Source organism: Lissotriton vulgaris, chromosome 1_2 (assembly GCF_964263255.1).
Source record: "Lissotriton vulgaris chromosome 1_2, aLisVul1.2, whole genome shotgun sequence".
NCBI classification, from domain to species: Eukaryota; Metazoa; Chordata; class Amphibia; order Caudata; family Salamandridae; genus Lissotriton; species Lissotriton vulgaris.
Window position 1 is genome coordinate 141,040,554 of NC_141686.1, and position 25,437 is coordinate 141,065,990.

The 25,437-nt window shown below is 48.5% G+C and overlaps 1 protein-coding gene across 1 annotated transcript in view; it reads right to left on the bottom strand.

Moving 5' to 3' along the window:
* NUP205 (nucleoporin 205) overlaps positions 1–25,437 on the bottom strand; it is a 967,082-nt gene that overhangs the window by 139,151 nt on the left and 802,494 nt on the right. Inside the window, exon 33 of the mRNA XM_086952983.1 lies at positions 6,319–6,440. Coding sequence (XP_086809109.1) covers positions 6,319–6,440 — 122 coding nt within the window. The remainder of the gene's footprint in view (positions 1–6,318; positions 6,441–25,437) is intronic.

Here is a 25,437-nt window from a genome sequence, read left to right on the forward strand (position 1 = left end):
GAGAGAACCTGCCAGGTGTTGAAGCACCAGGGTCACACCCTGATGTTCCAGCCACTGCCAAAGGCGCAGGTCCCACTGCTGAGCCCGCATCCACCAACGGGCGTGATGCACCAGAAGGATGCAGGAAGCCATCAGCCCCAGAAGCTGCAGCGTCAACCTGACCGAAACCCGGGATAACGGCCCGAAGATCGGAATCAGAGCCTGTATATCCCGAACCCGCTGCTCGGTGGGATAAACCCAGAACCGCTCCGATGAAGAGGAGCTTTTGATAGGGACATAGGTGTGACTTCGGCATGTTGATGAAGAACCCCAGCAAGTGCAGGAGATCCGCCGTCGTCTGGAGGTGGCTGACGACTGTCTGGGGCGAGCCCGCCTTCAACAACAGTCGTCGAGGTAGGGGGAAGACAGAAATCCCTAACCTGCGCAGATGAGCTGCGACCACTGCCATCACTTTCGTGAACACCCGTGGGTCGCTGGTAAGGCCGAAGGGGAGCACAGTAAACTGAAAGTGCTCGTGGCCTACCGTGAACCACAGGTAGCGCCGGTAGCACGGGGATGTGGAAATAAGCGTCCTGCAAGTCCAACGCTACCATCCAGTCTCCTGGGTCCAGGGCAGCTAAGACCTGAGCCAGTGTCAGCATTTTGAACTTCTCCTTCCGGAGGAAGCCGTTGACGTTCTGTAGGTCCAAGATAGGTCGTAGGCCCCCTTTGCCCTTCTTGGGTACCAGAAAGTAGTGGGAGTAGCAACCGCACCCTACTTCTGGCCCAGGAACGCGCTCGATGGCCCCCTTGGCCAAAAGGGCCGTAACTTCCTACTGCAGAAGCCGCAAATGATCCCCCGATACGCGGTGGTACTGCGGTGGCATGGCTGGAGGGGTCGTCCCGAAGGGGAGGGAGTAGCCCCTTCGGACGATTTGCAGCACCCACCTGTCCGATGTGACAGTGCGCCAGTGGGAGTGGTGATGGCGAACCCTGCCCCCCACTGGCGTCACATGGGCCTGAAAGTACGGACTAGGAAGGTTCTGAGGCAGATGCTGCGGGGGAAGGTGAGGACTGGCCTCGCCGTTGTCCCCGACCGCCTCCACGGCTGTTTCCACGGCCGCCACCGCATTGGATGTTAGTCTGCGGTGCGTGGCTGGCAGCACATGTGGGGGCGCCCCTTCCTTGGCCACGAAAGGAGCGAAAGGCACCCATTTGCTGGCGCGGGGCCGAGAGGCCCAAGGACTTGGCCGTAGCCCTGGAGTCCTTAAAGCGCTCAAGCGCATGGTCTGCCTTGTCGCCAAAGAGGCAACGGCCATCAAACGGCATGTCCATGAGGGTATTCTGGCCATCCGCTGAAAAGTTGGCGGACCTCAGCCAGGCGTGGCGACGAATCGCCACCGTCGTTGCCATCGCTCTGCCCAGTGAGTCGGTGGTATCCAGCCCAAAACGGATGGAAAAACGTGCCGCATCTCGACCCTCCGCAAGGGCTAGGGAGAGTTTAGCCTTCACCTCCGCCGGGCATTGTGGCAGCACGTCCGCAACCGCGTCCACAGGGAGTGGGTGTAGCGGCCCAAGAGGCATGCGGTGTTGGAAGACGGCAGTCCCAGACTAAGGAAGGCGAATATTTTCTTACCGTAATTCTCATACCGCTTGGATTCCCGATCAGGCGGCGCTGACGGGAATGCGGTCTGGGAGCTCGAGGCCTGATGACCAGGCTCTAGGGGGTGGGATAGGTGGACAGGAAACAAGGGTCGCCCGGGGCCGGGCGGTGCGTCTGGCCACGTTCCTATCAACAGGCTGGCCTGTAGCGGGCCTGGACCAAGTCCCCAAAAGAACGTCAGTCAAGGCCTCATTAAACGGCAGCAGAGGCTCAGCCGAGCTTGACTGCGGTTTAAGGACCTCAGTGAGGAGGTTAGTCCTCACGGCCGCGACGGGGAGCTCAAGGCCCAAGGCCTTAGCCGCCCGCGTCAACACCACGCTGAAGGTTGCCCCCTCCTCCGAAGCCACGGTAGGAGATGAGACAAAACCAGTGTCTGGCGAAGTGTCCAGACCACTGGCATCCCCAAGTCCACCTGCCAAGTCCTCCTGGGACTGACACTCACGTTTCAGAGGGTCCACAGACCCCTCCCAATACTCCTCATCACCCATCTCCTGATAATCAGGGTTGTCAAATGATGGGGCCGGTTCATTGAAGTAAAACTCCCCAAGCGGCATCGAGAACGGCGCCCAGCGGCGCCGCTCCGACGCAGGAACCGTGTCGAGAGAGGTATCGGGGACGGCCCAGCCCGAGGACGGCGCCGGAGGTGACACCTGCGGGGCCGGTGATGTTGTCAGGTCGACCAGCAACGATCCGGATCCAGAAGCGGATCCAGCGGGGCCCTGCCGCGCCGAGCCCGAAGGCGCCGGCGGCGTCGGGCCGAAGCACCCGACCCGCTAGGGCCCCCAGACGGGTCCGCTGGGCCCGAAGGCGCCGCGGAGCCCGCCGGAGTGTGGGACCTCATGGCCATGAGGAAGCACTCGATCTCCTCCGGCGTCGCTTGCTGCCCAGGGACCGGAGGGTATGGGGCAAGTTGCGACGCCCGCGACTCCGACGGAGCCGGTGTCCCCCGGCCGCATCGCGCGAGCCTCGGGGGAAGTCGGAAGAGCGATGACGTCTCTTCGACTTCTTGTGCTTACCTGACGACTTCGAACCTGAGGAGTGATGTCCGCCCCCCCCGACCGGTCCCTCGACCTCCGTCCGGACCGGGAACTCTCACGGCGCGGGGCCGACTGCCGGAGCTCGAGCCGCTTGCGGCACCGCTCCCGCCTAGCTTTCGATGTTAAGGCCCGACAGTCGGAGCAGGTCTTGTCGTCATGATCGACGCCGAGACAGTGGAGGCACCGTCGGTGAGGGTCAGTGACCGGCATCAGCCGGTCGCAGTCCCCACAAGGTTTAAAACCTGGCATCCCTACCGGCACCGATCGGAGTCGAAGAATCGAAGAATGATCAAAAAGATCTCAAAAAAGTTTAGTCAAAAAGTGACTAAAGGTACCACTTTTCCGGATCTGCGATGCTGGCGCGGAAAAAAAGAAGAACTGACGTCAGCACGCGGAGGTGGCGTCTAAGTACTCCGACGACGTCATCACGGCGCCGACGACTGACGTGGAGCCGCAGACAACGCCTACCGACGCGCAAGGGTATTGCTATGCAAAAATTTCCGGATCCAGTCTGACGCCTGGGGATATTCTAAGGTAAGGAATCTAATACTAACCTGTTTCTTTCAGATATTAGTTTCTTTCTTTAGTCTTCATTAGAATGTAAGCATGCACTACATCTATAACAATGTATCTTTCATTGGAACATAAAGGACCTTTTATTGATGTGTAGAGACAATAAATACAATACAATTGGTAGCAAAAAAAAAAAGTTTAAAAAGCATCCCCAGTAATTTATTAACTCTTTCCTCAACATTTCCCTTATGTGTAGGTCTTTTTTGTATTTAAGGGAATTCCACAAACTCCTCCTCATAAACGTGTCCATCTGAGGCACACCATCACTCTCCTCCCTTGACTCTTACTGTCCGCGTTGTTGAAGTTAATGCCACATTGTTTTGGAATGTGTTTTTGTAGGAAGCCGTCTCTCTATATGCAATACCTAAATGAGGTATAATATGCAGAGTTTAGTGGATCCCTAGAGGCTGAAATAGATAATACTAATGTTCTCTTTTGTGGTAGTGTAGGCCAGGAGTTAGGCTTATCAGAGGGCAGTGATGAGCATTTGTTGTACACACACTCCATGTATAAATCCAAGATAAAAATAGTACTTGGTTATATTTATTTTGTAGAACCACACACCATGGTCACTCATTCGGCATACATAGGTATAACATCGACTTACAGGACCAGTCTTTCGAAGTTAAGGTCACTATTGGGCAAGGTACAGTTCAGCACCAACAGTGCACCACCAACCGGCACGGGGTGGGGGGATGAGGGAGGGTGCCTGTCGACAAGTTAAAGCAAGCACTGGACGGGGATCAAAGCAGCACCAACACTACACCATCAGTGGCACAAGGGGGGCTGGGTGCCAAAGGCAACGGAGAGAGGCCAAATCAAACAAGGGATACAGGCCCAGCCCAGGGGGCTGGTCAAAGGAAACTAACAGCTGGGAAAGTAAGTAGTGATGCTTGAGGACGTAAGGACACCTTTGGTCCAACTCTCCAAGGCCCAGGATGGACAGGTGCAGAGGTGCCTTTTTGTGTAGGAAATGACTTACCGTAGCAGGTCCCATTTGAGGGGGTCTCCATGCGGAGGTTGCATGTGACGTCAAGGAGTCCAGGAGAGGTCAGCTCACGGTGGACTTGGGCTCTGGATCTCTGGGGATCCTTGCTGGAACCTATGGGCCACTTAGACTTGTGCCAGAGGCATCGGGTGCAGAGGTGGATTCTGCAGCAGGATTTGTTGTTCTTCGGGTCACAGAGTCTTTTATTTGGAGATGGTCGATTGGTGAACTGGTCCCTGCTCTCGGGAGTCTTGATCTTTGTCGAAGGCAGGCAGTCCTCTCAAGGCTTTCGAGGTCGCTGGGGTGCAGGACGTGTCATCTTTTGGCGCAGGATTGTAGAGGGCTGCAGACAGGCTGATAGGGCTGGGGCCAAGTCAGTCTTCTCTGCTGGAGCGATTTTGTAGAGTCTTCTTAGGTCATCAGGAACTGAAATTCAGGGTCTGGGGATGCCACCTAAATACCAAATTTAGGGGTGTTACAAGGGAGGGACAGGTAGTGCCTTCCATGGGGTGTCTACACCCTCTATTATGCCCACCTCCTGTGGGAGGGGGACATAAACCTAGCCCTGATTGGATAGCCTCACCATCTTCAAGATGGTGGGTGCTGAAAAGTGTACTTCACCTCGCCTCCAGCACCTGAGGGCTTGAGTTGGCAGAGGGGAACACAACTCTTATTTTTTTTAAGTTGTTTAGCTTGTTCTCCCGCCAAAAAGGGGGTGAGGACAGAAAGGAGGCCTGCTTCCTCTAACAGGAGAGGCTGGAGTCGTATTACAAAGGCGGGAAAGCCTTTGAAGCTCCCTGCCACGGATGGCTCTTCCTGACCAGGAGGGAAGTGTGAAGACCTCCACTGAGGCAAGGCACTGCCTTCGGCCTCAGAGTGCACGGGCACCCTCCCCATGACGTCAGCAGACTGACTGGTGGTAGCACGCTGGCTCAGGCCAGTCAGTGACCATACTAAGGATTGGTAGGTTTCAGGGAACCCCGCTAAAGGGTCCTCTGGGTGCACTTTTGAATAAATCTGACAACGGATTCAGTACAGGTTTGGTATGCGGAGATGTTTTGTACCAAACATTCCATATTTCAGGTATGCCATTATGGAGCTGGGGAACTCTTAATGATGAGTATCCAGCCCATGTACTTACTAAGGATTCCCTGGTCATTTACAATATCCAAGAATCAACAAGGATATTGAAGGCGCATATCTGCTCATGCATATATGCCCTCATTGGAGATATGGTCCACTTTGCCTTAGGGTTAAGCCCTGCTGGAGGGGTGTCTTACCTACATTTCATGCAATGTCAATGGGCATGGCACACGGAATGTGTGCCATGTCGAGTCTTCAGTTTTGCCTAGACCAAGACATACAGGCTGCAGTGGTAGCATGCATGCGCTTGGGTAGATTCCGTTAGGGTGGCAGAATTTGTGCTGTAGCCTTTAGGGGCCAGCTTTAAATAATAAGGCCCTTGGTACAAGGGGTACCTTTTACAAGGGGCTTATACATGAGCTAACGGAGTGCCAAAAGTGAAAACAAAAGGTACAGTTTAGGGAAGGAAATATGGCACAGGGGACCCGGTTGGCAGGGACCCTGTACACTTCCAGTCAAAACGACATCATTTTTCAAGCAAAAAGTCGGGGCTGACCAGGTCCAAAAGATGCACTTTCCTACAGTTCGGGATTCAGACAAATGTATTTAACGGGGAACATGAGCAAATATGTCCTTTATCACACAAGTATAACAGGGGTTACGAGCAGAAAGTCAAGGAAAGGTAGTAGAAACTGATGCAGAGCTAATGCTGGAAAGGTTTATCTTCAAAAGGGCTGAGCGTGGCAATAATCTGCCTATTGCTCAATACACAGCATACAATTTGAGCTACTAAAGCCTTTATGGGACGAGCTACAATCTTACATCTCATTGGCCTGTTGAATAGTCATGCGAAGTAGAAGATATATAGTACTAAAGTAAATAGGCATATTTTCACTTCAAATCCAATATTTCTATTTTTAGGTCGCTGGGTAAAGGGATGCATTTAGGTCAGGATCAGTTATTTCTGCTCCTAACAATCAGGCTTTCCGACTTACCCATGCGGTTCTGTTTCTGGGCGCATATCGTACACCTGGCACTGTGCTAGCCGTACAATCACCCCAGATCTCAGTAGTTCGAGAGCCCCTTGTTGGTTTTTCGCCACTCTGGTCAGGAATGCCTGAGAAACAAAAATCAAAGTAGTAAATATCAGAGTGCTTCTTATGAAAAAAGTGCAACTTACAGCTATTATACATAGGTAATTTCCTCTTCCTTACTTCTATCAAAAGTCTTGGCATCCTCAGGGCTTACAGGACAATATGACAAAACTCCCATTCTTTTTTCAAATGTAAGCTTTATGATATAAAATAAATATTGTAGTGTAGTTCCTATTTTCCCTATAGGCCCTGCGCATTGGAATAACAAACAGCAGTTTAGACGTAGAAGTGCAGTCTTCCAGGTCTCTACTGACTATGCTACACTTAATTGGGTTTGTACCAACTAGCTCAGAGGTCACTGGAAACTTTCTTGACTGAATAGGAAGTGATCAGCTTCCCAGGCACAGACAAGAAGGGATTCAGTTTTCCAACAACCGCATAAACATGACAACTTTGCTCCTTAGAATAAGAGTCAATCTCTAGAGTCGTGTGAAACAATAGACAGTTATTTTACTCAGTCAGTTGTGCAGATTACTTTCACCAAGATGCAGAGAATAGAGGGACGGGCGTTTTCAATAAAAGGTATTATTTATTGAACAGTCTTTCTTCTCATGCAAGAGAAATGAATTGCCACAATTGCAAGACTTGTTATTATAAAAAGTGCGTACAGTAAAAGGAGGATTGCGAAATAATACTGTAAAAGCATTGATATGGTTTCTTAGCCATACAATGGTTAAAATGAATAAAATATATACATTCATATATACATTAGCTAACGTACTCAACTGGTGCTGCTAACTACGCCTACCCCAGTGTACCTGGCCCAAGCCTAATACTTGGGCGGGAGTAAGTAGCAGTTTAAGTTAAGTTGGTTTTGCCAAGGATTTGCTTCAAGAATTCTCTCTAAGGGTTTAGTCAACACCATACCTCTGGAATAGAATGTTGGAGGTCTTCTATCTCCTTCCAGGACTCGATATTCCAGTCACCCGCAAGGGTAGGCTGGAAACGCCGGAGCTGGATTTTCTCGGCAGGAGAAAAGACAGCGTCTCTCTCAGCGCGTCAAGGAGGAGGAGGGGCAGCGTCCGTGGGCTGCTTGCATCTGCTGGGCTCTGCAAGGGACAGCTGTTCGGCTCCTGTATTCACCACACCATCGCTCTTGCTTAAGGCAACGTTGGTAATATTTATACCTGAAAGGTGCCTTGTTTGACGTACGTTTTTGGACATAAGACGTCAATAAAGATGTCACAAGAACCGGTCGTTCTTACAGTGCTCATTAGAGTTCTATTACTAATCAAAACATAGCAAGCGGGGCTTTCCCAGGTTGCTGGGGCTTTTATGTTGTTGAAGAACTCGGAGTGTAATCTAGGAATCTAAGATAGTGGCTTCTGCTGTGTCATGTACTGTAATGAGCTGCAAAGGCGAGTTTCTGAAATGTGGCTGAAATATGGCTCTGATCGTTTATGCCATTATAGGGTTATGAATGGATTATAGACGTATAGGGGCATAAGGTCACAATATTGATCGGGGTCCTAGATTAGAACACGACAATATACTGCCATTCTGAAACTGCCTCTTCAAGGAGTCCATAATCTTCATAATAACCAAGAGCATTGTTAATCAAATGTATTAATCTCATTTGTCTGATCCTTAGTCGATAATCATTTCTTAACTGAAGCCACACTAATTATTAGTGCTTTACAAAAGGTCACATTAAAAGCTGGGACAATACAGTCCTTCAGTACTGGACTCTTCACAAACAATATGTTTATAGGTATCATCACTATACACTGCCAACAAGCGGAATGCAGCTGTTCATATGATTTTATTTAAGGCTGATATGAGAAATTTAAGATTTCACTAAGGAAAAAGCAAAGAAAAAAACTACAGGGTAAAGGTATTATATTTATTTTATTAATATTCAAGGCAACTATCGCAATTGGAGGAAAGTGTTTGGAATCAACAGATTTCTGATTAAAAGTGATTTTACAGCACGGAAAGGAAATCACTGGATATTTTATTTGGTTATGTTTTAAAAGGAATCTGGTAAGAAGAGAGACAGATTTCAGTGGAAATATAATAGACAGCTATGGCTTGTTGGTTGGCTGCATCATATGCAGACAAGTCGGCTGGCAGTGATAGTTGTGAATGGTACACATCCCTCTGTAGGAAAGTGCCCTTTTTTGCATGGTTAGCCTTCCCCTCCCCCCTTCCCCCCACACACTTTTTGCCTAATGTTGATGTACTTTGACTGAGTATGCCCTGAGTTCCTGCCAACCAGGTATCCGGGGGCCTATGTTTTCTCACCATAATGGCTTTACTGAAAACTGGCAAGTTTGGTATCAAACCTCTCAGCATATTAACCCCACACTGATGCCAGTGTGGGATTTAATGTAAAAAGGCACTCAGAGGGCATCTTAGAGATGCCCCATGAAAAACGACTTAACTCTAATGTCCTGGCTTAGTGGCTGCTTGCCAGCTGCCGCAACCAGACATGACTCTGGACCCCTGGGTCGAGTGTGTGCCTCTCTTTGGGTCCTGAAACAAAGCACCTCCTGGGACGAGGTGCCACCCCCCCCTCCCCCATGAAGGGCAGGGTCCACGAAGGGAAGCTTCAAAAGCTTGCCACCTTTGTGAGCTACCCCAGCCATTTGCTGCTCCCAGCAACTGGCCCCCACCAGTTCCGACCCCCATTTTGGGTGGGAGAATTAGCGGGGAAACTAATATGGGAGAGGTGTGCCTACCTTTGCCAACCCCACCCCTCAGGTAGGGGAGGCGAGGCACAACTCTCAGTCCCCGCCGTCTTGAAGATGGGGGACCCAGTCAACCAGAGTGAGGCTTATGTCCCCACCCCTCCCACTGGAGGGAGGCATACTAGGGGGTGTAACCACCCCAAGGAAGAGACCCATTGGTCCGGACCTGTACCAACCTATAACATCCCTAAACTTCGTACTTAGGGATTGAACCTTTGCGGTCTCAGACAAGCTAAAGAAGAAGAGGAGGACACCAACTGACTTGGCCCAGCCCTACCGGCCTGTCCCGACCTCGACCTGCTACAGCGAAATCCCGGTATGTCCTGCAGCCAGCAGCCCCCAAGAACCTGGAGGAACTGTCCTGCCTTCCCATACCAGACTTTGTCTTCCGTGAGCAGCGTATTTGCTTATCCACAGACTCTGGCCAAATCAGTGAGTCTGCACCACTCTGCACCAGACGCCCATGACCCGAGTGGCCCAACACCAGGAGGAGGTCTTCCTGGCAATGCTGAACTGGGATCCGGTGATGCCTGACCAGCCTCAAGTCTCCAACCGACGCCTGTAGCCCCTTTCTGGAGATACCCCCTACTGGGAACGGAGCTGGTAAGAAAAACCCGACACCTAAAAGACATCCTACGTCCCACGGCCTTGGGTGGTCTATTCAACGGTGTCCCGCGATCCCAAGGCATCCCAACTTACCTCTCCAACGGGTGGTCGCCTCTAGAAGATCTTCATCCCGAGCCTTCAGTGTTTGTTGCAACCGGAGAATCCCCAAACTGAATTACTTACCTTATCTTTAGGAAATATCCTAGTATGATATCTAGGCATATCGCAATGAGTGGAAAAAGTAACTAAGAGTAATTTGAAAAGTAACGTACAAAGTAATGTCAAAAGTAACTGTAAAGTAATTTTGACTGTTGAATTACCTGTAATCAAACCAATTGCATCTAACTGCATACCAATTGTAGTCAACTGCATTGTAACTGCAAAAGTATTATTTCACTTATTCGCAAAAGGCTTGGCTTGGTTCTAGAAATAAAATAAATAATATATTGTATACAAATTAGTCTGAGTTCAGTCTGAGTGTGTGACATCATTTCTTGCCTGAATGTGTAAAATAAATGCTTAACACTACCCTCTGATAAAGCCTTACTGCTCGTCCACACAAATAGAGAGTAAGGTATTATCTACTTCTACCTCTGCCTACTTTCTAGGTTCGACTGGACTCTGAGCACACAATACCTTACTTTGGTATGGTATATATATATACTTCCTACACCCTCTTTATAAAAAGACAACTCAAACTAACTCCCTGAAATTATCAAGTCTGTTATCCATCGTGTGAGACATACAGTGAAGTGGAAGAAGGGTGACATACCCTAAAACCGGTCCCAGGAGGATTGTTTCCGGTCCGAGAAGGACCTGGCCTGGCAATTCGGTCCCCGTGAGGGACAGGGTCAAGACTGATTTGCGTATGGCTGGATCCAAACTGGGGTGGCGTAGTGGGCAAAAGACAATGGATTTAACCCAGATCTTTTGACTGGGAGAGAAGAACAAAAGTTAATTACCTGTTAACTGTGGTTCTCAAGTATTGGTGTCTTTCATAGATTCACATGCTTGAATAATTCCCCGTCGTCGAAGTGGGAGTCCCACGGTACATAAAATAGTATATATATATACAAGTTTTGGCGCAAAGCTGCAGTGGCCACTTCCAGCGGCGGGCCCAGGAAGGGATCGCCAGTCCCTTCACACACCAACCAACTCGTTCACAATCCTCAAGAACGACGTCCAGGCCACAAGTAGTTTACAAACTGGATTTATTCACAGCCCTACTCGACGCGTTTCGGGAATTGCCTTCCCTTTCTCACGAGTACAAGAGTCTGTTTGCATCCACCATTTAAAGTAAATCACGTGATTGTGTTGAAAAAATAGACATAGCCAACAGACTACCAAAACATCATATGTCTGGAGCTATGTAATACATTCATTTTTCAGCAATGTGTGGCATTAAGTAAATTCAGTGTTATCTGATCGGTTGCACATTATTTAACATCCTAAGCTTTGGACAAGGAAATTATGCATTGTAAATTCATTATGCACAAGAGGTGTTCTTTCTTACGACGGGGTCGTTTCAACACTTCGAGATTATCCATGATTTCACGTAATATCACGTAGGAAAGACATTTTTCACACTCAGTATTGTCTCATGACTTTTTAACTTAAGGAAAAGAATTACCGGCATTCCATTGCGAAATAACAAAATTAAATAAACAAATTGTGCTCTGCTTGAAAATACGCTCCGCTAGAGGCTACGAACCCTCGATTGTACAGTTCATGCGCCTTCGCACTGATCATCCATTAGGTAGAGCTATACCGCTGCCTCCTGTTTAATAGCTCTTCTTTAACCAAGTAAAAGGGATCCCCTGCGCATTTTGGACTAATTGCGTCCTTATCAAAAGGGCAGCCTGTTTTCCACTGTCCTGAGTGATTCTTACTTTCATACATATTGCACCAAAATGGTACTCAAGGATTCAGCCCAAGTGGGCCAAGTGTTTATCTGCTTATTCGTCCGTTTGGTGTCATATCCAATTCATGACTTACACAAGAAAACACCTTTCATTGTAACATTGCCCAGCGTGATTTCTGCAACTCGATACATACTGCCACACTGAAGGACAACAAGACAGTCATCAATCTCTCCGACAGGAGCCTCAACAATGCTGAAATAGAGGTACTATCCTTTGGATTATCGTTTTGCCCTACATCTAACTTTCCCCATAGCCGCATAGACCTTTTCCAATTTACTAGGAAGCTCAGACTGAGGAAATGGTTTGCTACTAGAATAAACAGGGAACCAGGCACAAGCTCTGAGACTCCAAGTACATTACAAATTGGAGATGCCGATATGATACAAGTAATGCATGAGCTAGAAGGAAATCCCAATGTAATTGAAAACCCTACCTTAAATCTAATTAATGAAAATGTCAGGCTGGACCTGAGCAGTAAGAGTGGATTTAAACCAAAATCTATTTTTCTGCCAATGATTAATAATGAAGCTATTGATGTCTTTGAGAAGGGGGTTATCACAGAATTCAAAAAACTAGCCAGTAACAACAAGTGGGGAAGAAATAATCTTAGTCAAGAGCAAAGATTAGCCATTGAGAGTTTAAGTAATGACCATAACATTGTCATAAAGAAGTCGGACAAGGGGGGCAACATTGTGGTAATGTCAAAAGAAATGTATATACAAGAAGGTATGAAGCAACTTGGTGACACTGTTAAGTATGAGAAAAGCAATAGGAAAATATATGAGAGTAAGAATCAAGCATATCAGGAGAAACTGTGCGAATGGAGGAACCAGGAACTCTTAGAAACTGAAGAGTTAAATTTTTTAAATTGTAAATTCCCCAAAATACCAGCACTGTACTTACTCCCTAAATTACACAAAGACCCTATCAATCGCCCAGGCAGGCCAATAGTATCCTCTAGGAATAGCAACCTAGAAAACACATCAAGATACGTAGATCATTTTCTGCAACCCATTGTGCAGGGCCTTCCATCATATCTGAGGGATTCAGGTGATTTTTTAGAGAAAATATCTAATGTCACGGTCAATTCAGGCTGTTTACTCATGACATTGGATGTCAACAGCCTCTACACTAATATCCCCCATGAAATGGGTATAAAAGCATGCAGACATTTCCTAGGCACAAGATCAGTCTCATACCTGTTTCATACTGAAATGTTGTTAGACATGGTATATACATGCCTTACTCAGAACTACTACTTGTTCAATGGTGCCATCTACCACCAACTACTTGGCACTTCTATGGGCACTTGTTTTGCCCCTAGTTTTGCTGGAATATACTTAGGTTGGTGGGAGGAACTGATTGTCAGAAAGCTAGACCAATACTGTACCGGAGTACGCACCTGGCTCCGGTACATTGATTTTTGTCATCTGGGATGGTACCGTAGAAGAAGCAGAAGAGTTTGTGGCTGCTCTGAATACAAATGAATTTAATTTGTCATTCACAAGCCATATTGATAAAAAAAACTGTTGATTTTTTAGACTTAAAAGTCAGCATTGAAGAAATGAACTTAGTGACGACTTTGTACAGAAAGGAGACTGCAGGAAACAGCCTCCTTCACGCACAAAGCTGCCACCCCCGAAATCTGATTAATTCAATTCCTTTTGGCGAACTACTTAGAGCCAGAAGAAATTGTACAAGACAGCTGGATTACTAGAAAGAGAGAGACATCATGTGCGACAGATTTAAGTCAAGGGGGTACAGTAAAAAATGTATCACTGAGGCTGTACGTAAAGTGGAGGAAAGGGATATCAACCAACCCTTAGCCACCAAAAAGGAGGAGATGAAAGAAGGAGTGAGATTCATTACTGATTACCACTCCCAAACTAAAGAAGTCAGAGGAGCAATTAATAAATATTGGAATGCCCTCAAGACTGACAAAGATATCCAACTGAGCGTCAGAGACTACCCCCAAATCACGTACAGAAAACCCATGTGTCTAAAAGACAAAGTATGCCAGACGTTGATAGTCAACTAAAAGAGAGCAAATCCAGTCCAGGGATTCTATGTCTGTGGCAGATGCAAAGCGTGCAAATTCAGCCACAATGTTAAAGAGATAAAATTATCCCAGCTGTGTGAGCCTTTTAAAATCACCTAACATTTGACATGCCACACAAAATATGTGGTTTATGCACTCAAATGCCCGTGCAACAAGTTCTATGTGGGCAGCACAATTAAACCAGCCAAAGACAGGATCTTACAGCACTTAAGAGCCATAAAAAACCAAGACAAACAGTATCCCATGGCTAGACACTTTGCGTCCCACCACAGAAGTAACAACAGCCTCCTCTCTTATGTGGCACTAGACCAAGTGCCCATAAGAGAAAGAGGCGGGAATCGACTGCAAGAACTTAGACGACTGGAGTCGAGATTCATAATAAAATATCACACGTTACAGCCCCAGGGGCATAATTGCGATGAAGCTCTAGGTGTGCACCTTGGATGAACTGAAAGAAGTGTGCTGATGTATATATTTTCTGCCAAAACTGTCCTCTGATATTAATTTTAAGTGTATGAATGTATGAAAGGCACGAATTTGGTAGGTTATTTAATCACTGTATTTTATCATTTTGTCACAGGTACCATGTAATGTGGGAGAGTATGAAAATACAGCACGGTCAGAAAGTGTGTGGCAGTATGTATCGAGTTGCAGAAATCACGCTGGGCAATGTTACAATGAAAGGTGTTTTCTTGTGTAAGTCATGAATTGGATATGACACCAAACGGACGAATAAGCAGATAAACACTTGGCCCACTTGGGCTGAATCCTTGAGTACCATTTTGGTGCAATATGTATGAAAGTAAGAATCACTCAGGACAGTGGAAAACAGGCTGCCCTTTTGATAAGGACGCAATTAGTCCAAAATGCGCAGGGGATCCCTTTTACTTGGTTAAAGAAGAGCTATTAAACAGGAGGCAGCGGTATAGCTCTACCTAATGGATGATCAGTGCGAAGGCGCATGAACTGTACAATCGAGGGTTCGTAGCCACTAGCGGACCGTATTTTCAAGCAGAGCACAATTTGTTTATTTAATTTTGTTATTTCGCAATGGAATGCCGGTAATTCTTTTCCTTAAGTTAAAAAGTCATGAGACAATACTGAGTGTGAAAAATGTCTTTCCTACGTGATATTACGTGAAATCATGGATAATCTCGAAGTGTTGAAACGACCCCGTCGTAAGAAAGAACACCGCTTGTGCATAATGAATTTACAATGCATAATTTCCTTGACCAAAGCTTAGGATGTTAAATAATGTGCAACCGATCAGATAACACTGAATTTACTTAATGCCACACATTGCTGAAAAATGAATGTATTACATAGCTCCAGACATATGATGTTTTGGTAGTCTGTTGGCTATGTCTATTTTTTCAACACAATCACGTGATTTACTTTAAATGGTGGATGCAAACAGACTCTTGTACTCGTGAGAAAGGGAAGGCAATTCCCGAAACGCGTCGAGTAGGGCTGTGAATAAATCCAGTTTGTAAACTACTTGTGGCCTGGACGTCGTTCTTGAGGATTGTGAACGAGTTGGTTGGTATATTATATACATATATATATATACATATATATATATATATATATATATATACACACACATCATAAATATACATATAAATATATAATAGATATAAATAGATATAAATAAGAAATTTAAAAGTACCATAGAACAACATAGGCCCATAGAAGCCTAAAGGGAGAATTCACTTTAGTAACATATCCATGTCATCATAATAGTCCACATTCCAGCCAATCAGGCTGCAGCACTCTCTAGAACCTTCTCCTCAAAAACTCAAGCCCTCAGATTTTCATAGCATCAAAGTGACCAAGAGTGCATGAGGAAAAGAGAGCCTCTGAGGGGAGGAAGGGTGGGTCGCATGTGAATCTATGAAAGAAACCAATACTGGAGAACCACAGTTTACAGGTAAGTAACTTTTGTTCTTCGCCAGTATTAGGGTGTCATTCATAGATTCACATGCTTGTATAAGAATAGAAAGCAGTACGCCAACACATGAGTCATAAAAGGCAATAAGAACAAATGCAAGCAAATAAATGCACATATGAATATTGCATATATATGAAAAAAACCTTTTATGACAGGAGGTGAGAAGCAACAGAGGCTCACCTTCATCTGAAGAGATTTCGTAGCACCCCTTGACCCACAGCAGTGTCTGAAGCGTCAGAGGTCTCCAGACAGTAGTGCCTTGTGGACGTGTGCCTGCTGGACCACGTTGCTGCCCTGCAGATCTGATGTAGAGGCACTACAGCAAAGAGGGCGGTAGAGTATGCAACTGCCCTCGTCGAGTGTGCTCGCACCGGAGCAGAAAGAGGCTTGCCAGCCCGTTGATGGCAGAAGAAATCCATTGAGTAATGGATTGTTTAGTGACCTGATGTCCCTTGCGCATCCGTCCATAGGCCACAAAGAGCTGGTCTTGATTTACGAAAGGCAGCAGTGCGTTGGATATTGAATTTAAGGCAGCGCTTCAAGTACAAAGAATGAAGAGAGCGCTCAGCGGGAGACTGAGGGTCTGGGAAAAAAAGTCTTGAGAATGACAGGTTCATTAAGGTGGACGTCAGAAGGGACCTTAGGAATAAATGTAGGATTCGTACGAAGTGTAACAGCGTCCCTTGAGAATTGAAGAAAAGGAGGCTGAATGGTGAAAGCTTGGATGTCGCTCACTCGCCTGGAGGATGTAAGTGCAAGGAGGAGGGAAACTTTCCAAGTAAGGAATTTTAATTCCGCTGAATGAATAGGTTCGAAAGGAGGTTTGAGGAGCTGCGATAAGACCAGATTCAAACGCCAAGCAGGTGGTGGACGCTGGATAGGTGGAAACATCCGGAACAGGCCCTTAAAGAACTGACGAATGATCAGAGAAGAGTACAGGGATATGGAACCATCGTGACGAAAGCGGGAAATCGCAGCCAGGAAGACTTTAAGAGTGGAATGCGAAAGTCCCGACTTTGTCAAAAGGAGGAAAAAAGGCAGGATTTGCTCAGATGTGGCGAGCAGAGGATCGACCTTCTCCTCGTGGCATCAAACACAAAACCGTTTCCATTTCAGTTTATAGGTCTTGACTGTGGAAGGAGCGCGTGCATGATGAGCAAGCACCTCTCTGCACTCTGGAGCAATATTCAGATGTGCAAACTCATTGTGCTCAGGTTCCAAGCGTGAAGCTGGAGAGACGCTGGATCCTGGTGGCAAATCTGGCCCTGGCTCATGGTGAGAAGATGAGGCAGGGGACGAAGAAGAATCGGATCGCACTGGGAAAACAGAAGAAGATCCGTGAACCACGGGCGACGCGGCCACCTGGGCGCAATCAATAGGATGTGACACGGTTGAAGTCTCATCTTGTGCAGTAGGCGTGGTATCAGAAGGATCGGCGGAAAAGCGTAAACAAATTTGTTCGACCAGTTGATCGAAAACGCATTCCCGCTCGATCCGTTGTGGGGATGCCGACTTGCGAAGCGTAGGCATTTGCGGTTGAGTGGAGTCGCAAACAGATCCAGCTCCGGCTGGCCCCACAAGCGAAACACATACTCCAGAGTCGGTTGATGGAGTTCCCACTCGTGATTGTCAATAGCCGATCTGCTGATAGAGTCTGCAAGGACGTTGGAGGCTCCCAGGACGTGAACTGCTGTTAGCTGGACTATATGTTGAATCGCCCATTCCCAGATCTGTTGTGCCTGTCTGGATAGCAGAAGAGATCTCGTACCCCCTTGCTTGTTGAGGTAGTGCATACTAGTGGTGTTGTCTGTATGCACCAACAGGGACTCTGCTTTCACCACCACGCGGAAAGATTTTAGGGCGAGAAAAATAGCCAAGAGTTCCAGGCGATTTATGTGCCATTTGCATTGATCTGCCGTCCATTTGCCGTTGACTGACAACCCTTCGAGGTGTGCACCCTAACCCTCTAAGGAAGCGTCCGTCGTGAGGGTAAGCGTGGGGTCTGTGTCCTGGAACGGCCACCCAGTTGCGATGTTTGGAAGGCGAGCCCACCATTCCAATGCACCCTGAATGCGGGGGGCAGGCAGACTTTGTCGTTGAACGACCCTGAGACTTGCCGCCATTGTTTGTCCAACTCCTCTTGGAGGACTCGCATGTGTAGCCTGCAATTGGGGATCAGCTGTATGCAGGACGATGCCATGCCCAGAAAAGATTTTAACATTCGGACAGAAGCGGACCTTCTTGAGCGTAGAAGAGCCACGATCTTGGCGCTCCTGTGAAACAAACACCTTCGCCAGACGAGAGTCTATTGTGAGAAGTTGGCCTGATATATGATGCTCACTAGTTCTAGTGATCACCTTGTATCAGTCCAAACAACCCCTATGGTGATTGGTTGTAAGTCAACCTTATAGACCGGCTATCCTAATGGTAGCATGGACAGAGCAGTCCTAGGCTAAACTCTTTTGGCATGTGAAGCCAGCTGTTTTACCACATATAACCCCCTTGAATACCAGATGAAATGACACCACACAGGTTGTTATGAAAATAAACAATATATTTATTACTAACAAACACCTCTGAACTCTTTATGAGATCAGAGAGCTAAGCACATAACAATACTCTTTAGAAAAATACAGTAAGTTGCACAATTACAATGGTGCCCTAGGGACACGACAAACCATATACTAAGTAAATGGGTTAACTAGAACAATAGAAGAAATGAGTATGCCCAGAGGCTGTAGAATCGCTGGGGCTACACTACCCTAACCTTAGGTAAGGAGCAGGAGGCCCACGGGGCGCGTGTGCAGTGCTAGAACACACACGCGGGTTTCAATGCAAAGTCAATGGGCACGAACAATTTACAAAATAGGCAGGTAAGGACAGTTCTGACTGGTTGAGACCAAATCTACAGGATCCCTGGACACTAGGAGAGTCAATCTACCTATGAGCACCGAAATGCTCTTGTTACCTCACCCACGGGCTGCGGGTGCATAGGTGTGAAAGTGTGTCGGTTTCCGCGTTGAAGTCTATGGAGCCTTGAAAAAAGATGCTGCAGGCGACCAGGAGTGATCCAAGGGCGGATCGAAGAAGGAGACCTGAAAGCAGAGGGGAAAGTGTTCAAAGTCACTAGCCAGTGACCGGAGTGGAACCATGAAGGAACCAGATGATGTCGTCGCGATCAGGTGAAGAGGTGACGCTTGACTCTGCAGCCACGTGAACCAGGAGGCGTCGTCGACGACTAGGATGGAGGCACGAGCTGTCCCACGCAGGCTCTCGCTGTCGGCGGTGTCAGTTCCAGGATCGGAGTCAACAGGCCTTGGCAAATGCAACCCACGCCGCAAGTAAAGATGGCGTCTGGTGCTGACCAGGAGGGTTCGGGGTACTTCTCCTTTGCAGGGAAGCAAGGGCCAGTCTGGAGCAACCAGACCAGCGGCGTAGTTTCAAGATTGTCGTCGTCTAGGAGGCCACTAGCCAGCCAGCAAGTGACCAGACAACGCGTCGAGTAGCAATCAAGCAGAAGGGCCCCACGCAGATCTCATGGATGCTGGAGGGCTGGTCTTATGTGCAGGAGCTGCTCGGGGCTGGGGCTTCTCAATCCCCAAAGCACTCACTCGAAGGTGCCTCAGAGGTTGTGCTGGAAGCGAAGTGCAGTTTCTTCAAGATGGCCGGTCCCACGTGTCTCGTCGCACCCACGGATCTCAGCTGTGCTGCAGATGTGAGTTGAGGTCGGAGAGGTCTGGAAGTCCGGGTCTCGTCGGGCTTTGAAGTCTGGTTCCGCCAGGAAGGACGACAAAGTGAACCGCTAGGACGCTTGATGGTGCCTGCGGATGCAGGGTGGTCACTCCTTGGCCTCAAGGTAGATTTCTTCAGTCTTCTGTGGAGCAGAACGTCGAAGTCCAGAGTTTCTTCTTTGTAGAGTTGTTCAGGATAATCTAATTTGGAATGGGACAGCTCCAACCTTTATCCTGCTAAAGGGGGCTGTACTAGCGACTAGGTCCCTCCCATGGGTGGGACCAGGAAGGGGGGTGTTTACACCCCCTATCCTTTGTCCGGTTTCGCGCCAGAGCTGGGGCTGGAGTGCCCCAGCAACTGGTTTGAACCGGGGTATGCACAGGGACACCTTGTGTGCCTCAGGCATGTCTCATTCCTTTCAGCCCTGCCTATCTGGATACACAAAGTCCTGTTTGGGGTGGTGCTGGCACCTCTATTAATCAAATGAGGGAGGAGGAAATTCTGATCCCTTCAGTTTCCTTATTATAAGTTTAACTAATCATGGGGGAAAGGATCACTTGTCCTGCAAAAACCTGGGTATGCAGAAAAAATCCGGGGTGTCTCCGGTAAAAAACCCTCATGCACGTGTTTTCAGAATCGTGGTAGCGGTATATGTTGGTTCTCCGCTCTTCATACACGTGTGTGCATAATCATAGGGTTAGTTTGGATATGCAGCCTCCACCAGGAGGCTCTTACCCATGGTTAAAAACAGTAGTGATCGGGGCGTGGCCAACACCATGGCGTGCTAGGACGTGTGGCTCCGGAGCTCCCGGCGAGCTGCCTAGAAATCCGTCATTATAACTACTCAAACTGTCACCAAATTAATAAGGACGAAGCAGGGACACAGCGTGACCCACCGGAGGCGAGCAACGAGAGGAATACCTGCCCGCAACGCCTCATACGTGGACTTTTTGATACCGCTTTGCGCGCCCGGCCGGAGGCAAGATGGCGGCCGTCGTGCTCAGACATCGGCAGAGGGGCTGAAACTCGGCCTCCGAATCCGGCGACAGGTCCCCACAGCGGGGTAGGAGGGCAGCACTATAAGTGCGACGATCGCCAGGCCTGGACACCTCTGGTTTGGGAGCTAGGAGCTCCGGAGAAGATCACCCCTTCACCAAGATGGCGGCGGCAGTGCCCGTGATGTGACGCGGGGTGCCGAGCTATCATCGACACCCCGCCGGGGTGGGTCTGTGAGGTGAGAGGCAGTGAAACAGGAGGCATCAGCCTTACCAGAGGCTGGGTGTGTGGGGAGCCCCCGAGGAATCATTGTGGGACTGCGCTGAACCCGGGGTTACACCAAGATGGCGGCCGGAGCCGAGAACCGGGGATAGAGGGGCCCCCGACCCGGCCTGGGACCCTGCGGTGACCCCGACGCACTGTGGCCAGACTGCCACGCATAGCCAACCACCTGGTGGGGCGCCCGGACGACGTTGTCTCCCAGTGAACGCCGCGGCGCTGGGGGCCGCCTCGGGGACCGCCTCGTACACCTGCCACATACCGCTAATACCCGGCCCAGCTACAAGAGACACCGATCACTGAAGATAGCCTGGACGGCAGAGGATCTATACTCCTGCCAACCCCCCCCCCCCCCCCCCCCCCCCCCCCCCCCCCCGGCGTCCTACGAAGGAGGGGCGGTCCAGGGCAGTGAAAGGGGCCCGGGGCTGGGTGCACAACTTTTGGAAGTGATCATCGGAGAAGGGGGGCTTGGAGGACCTGCCTGGCACCATTCACCAGTGACCCGAACAACACGATAGGCGGGAAGGAGACGATAGGGATCCACGGGACCTACGAGGTGAGGCTCTTTGACCCCAGCACACCGGAGGGGACACGGATACGGCGGACCATCCATCAGGCCGCGACTAGTGCTCGGGAGGTAGGATGATTTACCGTTTGCCCAGCGTGCTGGACGCATCACCCCTGCAAACCATGGGGAAGAAGGACATACCACCTAAAGTGCCTAAATAAGGGCCCATGGACAATTTTGCCGCACGAGACAGATGGCGGAGGGCCTCCCTGCCGCGTCAGGCACGCGCTTGGACACCGAACTGCTGATGGGGGCCATCCAGGCTTCACAAGCCGATATCCAGGAGTCCCGAGAGGCCCTGGAGTTCAAGATAGGCGAGGTGTGCTCTGAGGTGACACTCCTGAGGCAGGACTTCCGAAACTTATCCGACAGGGTGACTTCTGCTGAGACGCAGATGGGAGAGGCCGAGGATTCAATCACTACCCTGCGAAAAGACATGGCGGACGCAAAGGCATCGCATCGCCAACTACTATGGAAGGTTGACTACTCCGAAAATAGAGCGCAACGCAATAATCTGCGCTTTGTTGGATTTGGGGAAGGGATCGAGAAGGCGGATATGGTGTCCTTCCTCCACTCTTGGCTGATGGAAACCTTCCCAGCGGTACAATTTTCACCTTGTTTCATTATTGAGAGGGCGCACAGGGCCCTCCTAGCAAAACCGCCGAAGGGGGCAAGACCGCGACCGGTCATTGCGCGTTTTCTTAACTTCGCTCACAGAGACCTGATTCTGCGAGAGGCGAGGAAACTGGGTGAGATCCATCGCAATGAGATTACTTTCGTGCATGTCACACTTTGTGGAGAAAGAGAGAGTTGACACTGCCATTTACTAAGGGGTCTGTAAAGTATTGCAATCTTTTATCTGCTACAAAATCAATCATGATTTTAAAACGATAGTAGAAAATTGCTACATGTATGTGTCTTCCTTCATCCTTACCCTTCTTTATGTCTGTATATTTTACAAGTACATTGTGACCACATTCAAAAGTAACAGGTTGAAAAAATTTCCCTTTTTCTCACACTGTTCACAACAAGACAAATGATAGTTGTAACTTCTTGACTTTTTCACTAATCACAGTTGGTCCTGAAAAAAGCCCATAAGTCCTAACCTGGCAGATCAGGCTGAAACATGTCGACCATTTTTACTGACTACTAGTGCGTTAGAATTCCTAATATATTCACAGAACGCATGCATATCAACATCCCCCTCATGGGCTACCCGAATCCAGACCTAATAAAGTAAAATATCTGGCTGTCCGGGTATTTTAAACCGAGCACTACCCACATCACTAGATCACTACTGTTTTTAACCATGGATAAGAACCTCCTGGTGGAGGCTGCATAACCAAACTAACCCTATGATTATGCACACACGTTTATGAAGAACGGAGAACCAACATATACCGCTACCACGATTCTGAAAACACGTGCATGAGTTTTTTTTTTACTGGAGACAATCCCCGGATTTCTTCTGCATACCCAGGTTTTTGCAGGTGCTGGCACCTCCCCAGGCAGGAAACTCTTTGTCCAGGCCTCCTTTATTGGAAGGACTCCCAGCAGCAGGAGGTCAGACTTGTGTCTGTGGCAGCAGCATCCATTTTGTGATGCTGAGGCTCTGGTTAACTTTAACCGGGGTTTCTAGTTCTGTACATGTCGTGTCCCTCTAAAAGGGTGGAATGCTACCCCCGTCGCCAGAATTGGCGAGGGGGTAGTATTCCAATTCGTATGACACCTTACTCGACATGTTTTAATAATGTCAAACCAGAGTTAGCATTTAACTGCGAGGTTCATAATGCACTTAAGAGTATATGGTATGACGCTATCAGGAAACAGCTAAAGGACATGGTTCCGAAAGCTGCAGACAGGCTCAGCTCATGCTAGAGCACTATCTCACACATACCCAAGCACTCAGGCTCCAGGATTGATATGGCCTGCCATAGGAGTGACTTATAGGTTACTGTGTGTCCTTGTATGGGTTAGATATAAAGATACTATATCTAAAGCAAAGGGTGATTACACCACCTTACCCCAACTGAGTGATCAGCCAGTTGTGTCAAATAGTAAGGCCAGGCCAGAGGTGGCCTTACTATTTGACACAGCCCCTGGTAGGCCTATGCCCTGGGTACCTAGGGTACACTGTACAGGGGCTTACAAGGTGATCCATGTTCCAATTGGTATGTACCTAGAGTACATGGAGTCCATTTTAACAGAGAGCAGAGGGCCTGGGGTCCAGAATAGCAGGGTCCCATGTCAACTAAGTCGAAAACCAGCTAAACACTAGGCAAAAAGTTGGGGGAAACCATAGTCAGATGTCCACCTTCCTACATCTATTAATGCCCCTAGAAAGATCCTTTGTTGTGCTGGACGGACATGCAACTTCTCGTGGTTGATGGAAAGACCCAAGGCTTGAAAGACGGATAGGCAAGTCTGAGTGTGTTGTTTTGCTGCAAGAAAGGTTTGGGCCTTTATCAAGCAGTCGTCTAAATAAGGGTAGAACTGTATGCCCTGAAGGCGTCGAAAATCCGCAACCGGAGCCATGATCTTTGTGAAGACTCTCGGAACGAAGGCCGAAAGGTAAAACTTTGAATTGGAAGTGTTTCGATCCCACTGTGAAACAAAGGTACTTCCTGTGTCTGTGATGGATTGGCACATGAAAGTATGAATCAAGGAGGTCGATGGTGGAGAGGAACTCTCGGGGATTCAGGAACTGTAAAATTTCCGGCAAGGTCAGCATCCGAAATGTTTGGGACTTGATGAACTTGTTGAGGGCTCGGAGGTCTAAGATAGCGCGCCACCCTCATGAATTTTTCTAGATAAGGAAAAAGTGGGAATAAAAGCCCTTGCCTTGTTGTAATCGAGGAACCACTTCGACTGCCTCTTTTTTTTTATCATAAGTGCGACTTGCGCAAACAGTTCCTTCAAATGTGCTGGGGGTGGGCGGGTGGGACAAAATTTGAGAAATTAGAGAGCGTGGCCCTTTAAGATTACATCCAAGACCCAACGATCTGAAGTTATTTTTGACAAATTGTAGAAGAGTTGGGAGATTCGACCTCCAATTTTCAGAGCAGGACAACACTTGACCCGTGGAAAATAACAGTTTTTTAGAGGTAGCACCTCCTCTGTAGGTGGTTTTCCTTCTTTAAGGCCTGGAATCGGATTGCCTATTCTGAGTTTGATAGGAGTAGCGCTGCTTGTTTTCACCATAGGAGCGGTACTGGGAGGAGCCATGAAAATCGGAGGAAGTACCCCTGCCAGGTGCTCCACGAAAGTGCTGCTTCCGGTACTGGAGAGATCCCAGAGCACGAGCAGTGTCTGTGTCTTTCTTTATGGACTCCAAAGCGTCGTCCACATGCTTGCCGAAAAGGGACTCTCCATCAAAAGGCAAATCGAGCACTCTTGCCTGAACTTCAGGCCGAAAAGCCGTAGCCTTAAGCCAGCCCTGCCTCCTTAAGACTGCAGCACCTGCGAGCTGTCTGAAACCCGTAGAGGAAATATCAATGGCACAGTCTATAATTTCAGAGGATATTTTCTCTCCCTCTTCCACGATCTTATGGGCTTCTGCCCTGGAGGATTCCGGAAGTAGGTCAACCAAAGCCACGATCTCTGACCACATCTGACGGTCGTATCGCCCGAGAATGGCCAAGGAGTTTACCGCCCTGACCGTCGTGGCAGCCATAGTGGTGAATTTCTTCCCAATAGTATCCAGGCAGTGACCTTCCTGATCCGGTGGTGAAGTTAACGGAGTTGCCGGGTTACGCGACCTTTTTTGAGCGGCTTGCGCAATAACCGAGTCAGCCTTTGGATGTGAGACAAGGTATGCAGGTGAATTCTCAGGCGCCTTATACTTTTTGTCAATGGGCAGGAGCACGGCCGGGATGGAGTTCCATTAGTTTAAGTCCCTCCTTCCATATAAAATCAATAATTGGAATGGTATGCACTTGCTTTAAAGGCTGATCCTTGAAGTCATAAAGGGGACAGTCTTGTTGTTTGACGACGATGGGCAAATGAAAACGCTTCGCGGCTTTCATCATTAAGTTGTGGAAACCCCCAATGCCCACTGGGGGGGAAGCCAGGGGATAAGCAGGAGGAGGAGACTGGGTCTGGGCTCGATAATTGTCCCAATCTGCAAGGACAGCGTTGTCGTCCTGGTCCGTATCATT